Source organism: Mastomys coucha, unplaced genomic scaffold (genome assembly GCF_008632895.1).
Source record: "Mastomys coucha isolate ucsf_1 unplaced genomic scaffold, UCSF_Mcou_1 pScaffold9, whole genome shotgun sequence".
Taxonomy (NCBI): domain Eukaryota; kingdom Metazoa; phylum Chordata; class Mammalia; order Rodentia; family Muridae; genus Mastomys; species Mastomys coucha.
In genome coordinates this window covers 62,316,777-62,326,861 of record NW_022196915.1, presented here as the reverse complement: position 1 = coordinate 62,326,861, position 10,085 = coordinate 62,316,777, and the positions used below count along the sequence as shown (strand labels likewise).

General features: G+C 44.0%; 1 protein-coding gene across 1 annotated transcript in view; it reads left to right on the top strand.

Moving 5' to 3' along the window:
* Gtf2f2 (general transcription factor IIF subunit 2) overlaps positions 1–7,631 on the top strand; it is a 120,322-nt gene extending 112,691 nt beyond the window's left edge. Inside the window, exon 8 of the mRNA XM_031362802.1 lies at positions 6,903–7,631. Within this exon, the coding sequence (XP_031218662.1) occupies positions 6,903–7,022 (120 nt within the window). The 3' untranslated portion in view covers positions 7,023–7,631. The remainder of the gene's footprint in view (positions 1–6,902) is intronic.
* Positions 7,632–10,085: the final 2,454 nt, after the last annotated feature.

Sequence of the window (10,085 nt, the reverse complement as noted above, 5' to 3'; positions counted from 1 at the left end):
TTGGTTTTGCTTTTGGTTTTGGTTTTTCGAGAGAGGGTTTCTCTGTGTAGTCTTGGCTGTCCTGGGACTCACTCTGTAGACCAGCCTGGCCTTGAACTAGAAATCTGCCTATCTCTGCCTCCCAAGTGCTGGGATTAAAGGCGTGCGCCACCACTGCCCAGCAAGATTTCATTTTATGTATGAGTACATTGTAGCTATCTTCAGACATAAAGAAGGCATCAGATCCCATTACAGATGGCTGTGAGCCACCATGTGGTTGCTGGGATTTGAACTCAGGACCTCTGGAAGAGCAGTCGGTGCTCTTAACTGCTGAGCCCTCTCTCCGGCCCTGTTATCATCACTATTATTATTGGTAGAAATACAGACAATTTATTAAGGAAGAGAAATATACTATTAAAAATGGAAGCATGTAAAGTACCAGTCAGTTTGGGACAGGATCCCGTAGCTCAGGTTGGTCAAGAACTGGCTGAGGCTGGGTCTGACCTGGAGCTCCTGGTTCTGGGGACCCTCAGCTCTATCCAGGTTCAGCTTTAGCTTTGGTTTCTGAGTCAGGGTCACACTAGGCCCCCAGACTGCCTTGGACCTGGAACTGTAGCTCTGCTGCCCTTGACCTTGATGCCCTCTCGTCTGCTCTTCCTGAGGTTAGGACTTACAGGCATGTACCAGCAGACCCAGCTTCTCATTGTCTCTGGTTTTCTGTGGCTTTTTCTTTTCTTACCTCATTTGTGAATGAGGTCATATTTTAAGATAAAATCACTAACATGCCTAAACAACTCAAGCGTGTATAGAAAGAAGTAGCTACATGGGTGATAGTATTGAGAACAGATGTCCAAGAAATAAAATTGTGAGTTATTTATAGGCAAAATATAAATGGAATTTTCCTGTAACTGGTAACCCATAGTAAAGAGTGTGTATGCCTGTTCTTGCAGAGACCAGAAGAGAAGGTATCTGATCCCTTGGACCTGACATTCATATGGTTGTGAGTTACCTAGTGTAGGTACTGGGAACTGAACTTGGGTCCTCTGGAAGACCAGCCAGTGTTCTTTCTGAGCCGCCTCTCCACTCAGTTTTAAAGAGTAAAGTAAAACTGTGAGATCATTAACTGCCCTCTGCTGTTTTTTAGTTCCTAAACAAGCTGGAGAGGTGAGTTTTCAGGCTTGCTGTCCATATGGAAACAATTTTCTTCAAGAAAGAGTCTTGTTTATGTAGGAGTCAGTTCAAGAAGCATTAGCAGCAAAGAGAAAAGCCGCCAGGGCTCTGTATCTGGGTCTCCAGTCTCCCTCAGCTGCCTGAGCAAGACTGTTGCACAAGCAGGCAGCCTTATTCCCAGACTGGACCTCTCCGAAACTTTAATTATTGATAACATGTAGAGACACGCACTGAAACTGCTGGGCTGGAAAATTAACTTTTCTTTCTTTTTTCATTGTGTAGTCCAGACCAGCCTTGAACTCAGGGAATAGTCTAGCCTGGCCCTGTACATAGCTTCTTCCTTGCCTCAGCCTCCTGAAATGCTGGGCTATACATGTTTGCTAGCGCATGAAGCTTTATTTATTTATCATTCTTCCTAATTTAAAGCCTTTGTTTGCAAGATAAACTCCATATGGAACTGTACAGACCAGTGTACCTTAGTATTGAAAGTCACAAAACCATCACCATAGTCAGCTTTAGAGCAAGCAGTTCACGTACACCCCAAAATCTCCTGTCCATTAGCAGTCACCTACCCCCAAACTACAGATCCACTTTAGACAAGCCTCGACACGTTATCCTGAATAAGAATTCATATTCAGCCAGGCAGTGGTGGCGCACGCCTTTGATTCCAGTACTTAGGAGGCAGAGGCAGGTGGATTTCTGAGTTTGGGGCCAGCCTGGTCTACAGAGTGAGTTCTAGGACAGCCAGGGCTACACAGAGAAACTCCAAAAACCAAAATATAAAAATAAAAAATTCATATTTAGCTATTTTTCAAAATAAGTGCTGTTTTCTCCTTTATTAAGATTTGGCTGTCTGTTTTCCGGTTGTTAATTATTTCAAGTATATGTAATGTTTGGTTTGGTCCCAAATTTAAACCATCAGAGCCCAAGTTCAGCCCATTACATATATAAGTACCTACTCCAATATTGTCTTCAATACTGTCTTCAACCAAAGTTAAATGAGCCACTTCTAATCCCAGCATTTGGGGAGCAGAGGCAGGAGGTGAGCTTGAATCTAGCAAGGACCAACCAGGGCTATACACTGAGACACTGTTTTAAAATTAAAAAGAAAGTGAACTTTATCTGAACCCTTCAGACCTGTAAGGCATTTGCCACTGCCAGATAGATGAGGGTTTTTTAGCACACAGATATTAATGCAATAATTATCTGGTTTTTCAAGGTTTGAATAAAATGGAGAGTCAGACAGCGTTTTATCCTTTGACCATTTCATTTCCCATCTGTTGGCTGCTTAGAGTTTTCAAAGGAAGAAATACAAGCAGTAGAACCCAGAGAAGACACAGGATGGGGTGGGGCAGCAATGAGGAGGAAAGAAGAAACCCGCAGGCCCATGCTGCACAGAAGCCCCAGCACCACCTTCCGTCTCCTGTTCACAGTTTATTCTGTCTGAAGTAGTGGAGCATCTGGTCCTCTCTCGCTGCTTACTCCTAATGTGTACTTTGTTTCTTAATGAGCACGCGTGTGCCTCAGAGTCAGTCACTAACTGTTTCATTAGTAAGTCAGTCCTTTGTTCTCGACATCTCTGAAAGGAGTCAACTTACTTGCACAGAAAATTCTGTCTGTAACAAACACACTCCCACTTGTACCCCATGATAAGACACATTCCTCGTGTGCCACTTGGGGCACACATATTGGACACTTGATTTAAGCTTTTAGGACCAGCTTTATGACTCAATGCCAAGTGGGGTCTGTGATTAACTTACTGAAAGCATTAGGAGCTGCAATCTGCTCCCTGTCAGAGCAGTTCTTAGTCAAGTTCAGTCGATTCATTATTATGTAAATAATGCTTATCCCTGAAATTTCTGACAGATGCAGATCAGTCCTCTTAGGTTGGCAGAGCTGGAGAGGATAGAACTGCATTGGCTGGGCTGGGTAGTAGTCAGCAGAGGAACGGAATCACAGGCTGCTTGTACCTAGTCCTAGGCTTGGCCGTGGTCAGGAAGTCATTGGCCAATCCTGACTTCTCGGTCACCACAGTTTTGAGCCACAAACATAAGGCCTGTCCTGATCCTCTGGCCAGGTGTGCTTTGCTGCGTCCTTAACAGAAGCTGTGGCACTTTGCCCTGCCATCAGCTGCCTCCTACACATCCCTTTGATGAAGCACTGAGGCTGAACCTGTGTTAGAATGATGTGCTGCATCATGGCCCACACGCTAATGAGAAACATCAGAGTCCCATGGGATGTGAAGCTCTACCTGTTTCTGGCGTCCTTTTGAAATGCAAGCATTGAGGTAGGGAAAGTAAGTTGGAAACTTGCCCAGTTTTTAGGTGTGCTTCTTTCTGCACAGAATTGCTGTCAGTTGAAATGGTCCAGTACCCATCCTCAAAGAACACCTATATAGACAGGGGCCATAGCCCTTCCCAGTGCTCTCTACCACACACTGTGTATGTGGCTCTCACTGTGCTTGCCTGTGTGTATGCCTGGTCTTGCAAGGAAGACTAAGGAAGGCATAGTCAGTGATAGAGTAAATATTGGAATGGATAACAGAGGGAAACAAGGGCTAGAGAGATGGCTCAGCAGTTAAGAGCACTGACTGCTCTTCCAGAGGTCCTGAGTTCAATTCCCAGCAACCACAAGTAGCTCACAACCATCTGTAATAGAATCCGATGCACTCTTCTGGTATGTGTCTGAAGACAGCTATAGTATACTCATATAAGTAAACATAAAGAAATGTTTAAGAAAAGGGGGGGGGGACAAGATTAACAATCTTCAGCCTTCATAAAACTTGTAATATTTCATCTCTCAATTCACTTTATCTCCAACATTATTATGTGGTCAGATATGCTTTGTTGCATACAACTGCAACACAGTTTTTCATAATTAATGTCACATTCAAATTCAGAATGTGCAATTTAGTTTACTCATTTTGTCCCTCAAACTGGCCACTGCCTACTCCAGAGGGAAAACTAAAAATTCCAGAAGTGAAAAGGCTCAGAGTTGGTGGAGTTCATTTCTACAGACCTTCCTAGCATCTCCCCAGTTTTTGCTGCCTAACCTGTTGTGCAAGCATCCCCACTCCACCGAGTGGTACAGGTGTCGCCGAGTGGTACAGGTGTCGCCGAGTGGTACAGGTGATTACAGGGAGACCTGGTAATGCTCAGTTTAAGATGAGAGAGACACAGAGAGAGATAAGGCCCTAGAGTCAGTCTATGCACAGAAAGAACCAAAACTGGATCAGTACAGAGCCTAACCTCTCACGGCGGAACCATCTCTCCACCCCAGTGAAGACATTCTTACTGTTTCGTGTTAAACCCTTTCCTGGCTTTTCTGTTTCTTAGCCAAGATTATTGATAAGCACACAACTTGAAGTTAGAAGAGCTGCTTTTCTCTGGGCTGCTGAAATGCTCCTGGTGATTGCTGTTTGTGTTTGGACCACTGCTGTGCATCCACAACTGTGTGATTGTTTGTGCAACAGGATCTTAGCAGCTTCACAATGACCCATTCTTTGGAATTTTACAAAGATGTCATCCTTGGCACCTAAACAGAGAATCATTTGTGCCTAACCCATCATTTTCCATTTATGCATCCAGTTTAATTAGAAAGTAGTTTATGAACAGTGTCCCATTTTTCAAGTGTAATTTGAAATAGCAGATGACAGACGTGCACATTACCTGTTTGCCCAAGCCTTAATGCTTACTCATTCACACTCATGCCTTCAGCAAAGCCAACTATAGAAGGTGTGGGAGGCAGGCAAGCCGCCTGGGGAACCCAGACCTCATTTAGTTGGTTGCTGCCACCTGCTGGGGCCTGTTTGCTAGGAAGGCTGTCCAGTAGACAGAGGTGCTAAGTATTCCAGGGACCTCACAGAGCTCTAGTTTCCCAGCTGTTAAATTTCTAGAAGACAAGCCTGGTGGTGCACGTCTTTAATCCCAGCGCTCGGGAGGTGGAGGCAGAGGCAGGCTGATCTCTGTGAGTTTGAGGCCAGCCTGGTCTGCAGAGAGAGTTTCCAAACAGCCAGCGCTACTTAGTGAGACCTTGTCTCAAAAAGAAACAAACTTCTAGATGGCAGCCTACCTATGGGTTAATGGATTGTGCTGCATTGTTTCAGATCAGCATAGGTAGGGACTTGACTGTTTGATAACATGTCCTGTTGAGGTTCTGAGAACAAAGAATATCAAGTGCTTCAAAAATCCTGGAGTGTCAAGAGAGCTGTAACAGCCTCAAAGCAGGTAGGTCGGATCTTCAGAGTCAGCTAGGGACTTGGACGGAGAAAGGAAGAAGACAGATTTGAGCTCAGTCTGGACAGTTTAATGAGATCTTGTCTCAAAAAAAAAAAACAAGGACAAGTTTGGGTCTGGTGGCACTTGGAGGCAGAGCCAGGGAGATCTCCACTAGTTTAGGGCAAGCACCTGATCTACATACAGAGTTGCAGGCCAGCCTAGACTGTATTGTCAGACCCTATTTATAAAGGGAGTGGCCATAATGGCAAACAGCTTTAATCCCAGTACTCTGAAAGCAGAGGCAGGTAAATCTCAGTGTTCGAAACTAGCTGGTTTACATAAGAGAGTTCCTGGCCAGCCAGGGCTACAGTAAAATCCTGTCTATATACACTTGCATGCCATGGACACACAAGGGCTTGCTAAAGATACACACATAATGTGGTTTGGGTAGTAGTGTATTCAGTGCAAATATTATCTAGGCAGGAGCTCCTCACCCATTAGTGCCTCTCCTTTTGGTGAATTATATGTCCTACAGTGAGAAGAACCATCTAAATATTGTCATTAGTTCTTTAAAGCAGATATTCAGAAGTTAGATTGGTTGGGATTTTTTTGTTTTGTTTGTTTGTTTTGACTTTTTGTGGCAGAATACAACACTTGTGAATAACTAGCTTTCCTTTCTCTTCTAGAGGTTACTGTCATTTGTATTAGTCAGCTTATAGTGGGTGCTTCAGTGGGCTTTGGCAAACAAAGGCAGGGTTTTGTAGTACACTTAACACAGTCTTAATTTCTGTGACTCCAGTAATCATTTGGTAAGCAGGTTCTGGGGACATAAAATAATGTAAGCCGAGCCCAAGAAGCCTGCACCCTCATAGTTCTTAGTCTTCTCTCTGCTTTGGCAGGCTCAGGCAGCACAAAGAGAATACCTTTCCTTATTCCACAGGAAAGGGGTAGTCAGAAACTCAGGTTTGAAGATCCATCTTGGGTCAAATGAGGTGTGGCTCATGATTTTATTCCCAGCACTCAGAAAACAGAGGCTCATGGAACTCTGGCAATTGAGGCCTGTCTAGCATAATGAGATCCTGTCTTTAAAGAAAAACACATCTTATAGAAGTAGGAATTCTAACTACTCGTCATATGCTTGCTTCTTGACTGTTATTTTCCATCCCTACAGTGTGTGTCATTTGTGTGGATACTCATAAAACTACTGATTGTAGTCTGTGTACTGAGTGTTAAGTCACTGAAGTCAAGAGCAGATTGCCCTCCACCAAATTCAGTAAACATCAAGCAGCCATTTTCCTCTAGATTCCTCTCTGTTTGGGGCTTCTAGGCCTTTGATGCACATGTTTCTGTGTTTAGTGAAGTATACATTGTAGAATCAGAAAAACAGTTTGTTGAACCCTTTTACAGAAACCCCATCTGGGTTTTAAGGATGCTAGTTTTTGTTACTTGTGAGTACTTATAGTGTATTTCATTTTAAGTGTTATTTCCTGCCTTGATAATCTCATCTGTGGAGCTTTTTTTGGTTTTGGTTTTTAGGGATACCTGAAAGAAATCTTGAAAGAAATTGGCATTCAGAATGTAAAAGGAATTCACAAGAATACATGGGAGCTGAAGCCAGAGTACAGGCATTACCAAACAGAGGAGAAGAGTGACTGAGAGAAGCACTGCTTAACAGCCACAAGCAGGCCTGGCCGCCCAGCCAGCACACGCTGCCTGCCAGCCTGCCTGCCTGCCGTGACAGGACAAAGACACCTGGGTCTGCCATCCTCTCAGTAAACTGTTAAAGCTGGGGTTCCATAAACGTTTAAGTGTTTTTTGAAGAGAAAGATGTTATTTATAGACTAAACCTGTGTTATACCATTCAGCGGGCACACTGGCACATGCCTGTGTCCAACACTCAGGAGACTGAGGCAGGCAAGTGCAAGTGAGTTTGAGGCCAGCCTGGAATACATAGCAAGACCCTCCCTCATAAAAGAAAAAAATTATGGTATGGGTAGAGGTCTGGGAATCAAAACTCCTTTTGTTCTTATTGGTTAACTTTGCAAGTGTAAATAGGACATTTCCTAAATGAAAATTGTATCTCTGAGGAACTAAGGTAAGAAAGGAGAAGGGGGTGGGGAGCATCAGCTAAGAAACTATTAAAGGAACACAGAGCCCAAGGTCCTTTTCCTGAAACTGAAGAGGGAACTAGTCCCTTTCTACAGAGGTAATGTTTCACCTTCAAACATACATTAATAAAGAGACCTGTCCCCTTTGTATTAAATGGCAAGTGTTATCATTGGCTTATTTTACCCTGTGATACTGTAAAGAGAAACAGTCCAAACTCTAGACAGTTAATGTTCCGTTTGGAGAGTTAGCTCAGTGGTTGTGGGCACACACTACTCTTGCAAAGGATATGAGTTTGGTTTCCAGCAGCCAAGTCAGTTTCTTCGTCAGCTGTCTGTAACTCCAGCTTCAAGGGATCCATGCCCTCTTAGGTCTTCACAGGTCTCTCCACACATACATGTCCATACATTCACACAGACACATAAATGAAAATATTTTTTTTTTAAATCCCTTAAAATGACAGTTGAAAATCAAGTAACTTTCCAATTTCAAGTTGTATCTCTCTAACCAGATGTAAGTTCCTTAGAGACTGGCTCTGGCCTGAGAATTTTACTTCCCACTCACTGTATAGGCCGGGGCTAACCCTTTGCTATCAGATTCTGTTGCCAACCAAAGCAGGGCTGTCGAGTAGTGCACTGAGATAGATAGCGAAGGCTGGTGCTCTCCTCCACCTCAGTTGTTGTGGATGGAAGAAGTACGTGTCCACGATGAGTTTCTTCAGGACAGTGTCACGTGGTAAAGTGGTCCAAAATCATACCTGTAAAGCAGCAGATGCTTCAACAGAGTAAGCACAAAGAAAAGCTGCTTAGAGCGCATGCACGGTTCACCTTCTGCTACTGGATGCCAGCAGCCAAGCAGTTCAAATGCCAAAAATTAAGAAAATGCTGTATACTTAAAGCAAGGAAGTAATTTTTCACTAAAAGAAGAATCTTGCCACATTATTTGCTGTTGTGAGAAAAATGTTTCTCCATCCTCCCACTGTAAGCCACAGGTCTGCCTAAGGAAGGCTTTCCTGGTCACCATCCACCCTCAGCCTTACCAGCCTCATTCTGGTATAGGAGCCACATGTGGTCTGCCCCTTGTCTCCTCCTTTTTAAAATCTTTTATTTATTGTTTGACAATTTCCTACATTTATTCATTGATCACATCCACTCCAACTTCACCCCCCCTCCGCTTCATGATAAATGGAAGCCTAGTGTCCAGAAGCCCAGGGGATGGTGTGAGAACTGAGAACTAAGTGTGCCGGGTACCTGCCACATGCTGGGTAAGTGATACAGTATGTCCCTTCCCACAGAACTTGCCATTTTGTTCTGAGATGCTTCCCTGCAACATACGGACGCCTCCTCTGCTCAGAGTTTGCCTTATAGATGCCAGTAAGATCATGCTCTCATTAATAGAACATCTAGTGGAAGTTATACCTGACTGGTCTCTTGATGGGCTTACCCCTGGGTTACCCTTTCTGTTTCTCTGTATCAGCCACAGCCTGTTAACTACCTTGCCTTTCATCCAGTCAATGGGAATATTCAGAAGCCTGACTTGACTTCGCATAAATATCCTGGAACAGCTGGACTTCCCAGAAGCAGCACAACCCTGGGGAGGGAACAGACTCGGGTTCATAGCAACAGGAAAGGGATGAGCAGAGCCCTCCCTTCCAGCACTGGTGGGAGTGCTCCTAAGGAGCCTTTGTTAACTGGATGGAAAGAAGAAAGAGGTGGGTTCAAGGTGGGTCTGATGAAACAGCAGCAGGCTACCGCATGGGTCCTTTGATGGTCTGCTATTAGACATCCTCTAGATGACAGTGGTGCTGTGCCCAGGACATAGCTAGGACATTAGTGGGCACTCAGTTCAGATGCGGACCTCCAAAGAGACTTGGCTGTGGCACAAACATCAAAAGAAAACACTGTTCTTTCCACAATGATTCAGTTATATGTCTTGTACCAGTATGTTCTTCATATAAAAGATTTACATCGAAACTATAAAGAGATCTCTCTGAGCCAATAACAAAACAAATTACACGGTTTTGAGTGGGCAATAAATGTAAACATGCATTTCATGAAGGGTTGAATGAGTAGCCCGTGAGAGGCTGTCCAACAACGGTAGTCACTGGAGAAACAGAATTAAGACCACAAAAACATGCTCCATGCCTACTGGAGTAGATAAAACCTTCCTGTAGAAACTTGACTGTCAGGTGCAAGGAAAACTACCAGGTCTCGCAGACACTGTCGAGACACATTCTACAGAATGACACAGCTCTTGAAAAACATTTTAGAAGCTTCTTTCAGAGTTAAACACGCAACCCAGCAGTCCTACCACTAGGAGAGGAAGTTACATGTTTTAAATCCTAAAGCTTTGCCAAGCATGGTAGTGTACACCTTCAATCCCAGTAGATCTATTGAGTTTAGGCCAGCCTGGTCTACAGAGCCAGTTTTGGGACAGCCAGGGCTACACAGAGAAACCCTGTCTGGGGTGGAAGGTAAGGAAGGGCCTATATATAGCTTTAATCACCAAAATCTGGAAACTGCTTAGTTGTGTTCCGGATAGTAGAACACAGTGCCAGGTAGTCACATGGTGGGTTCTTCCCATAGTGAAGACAAAGAACAACTGATACATACA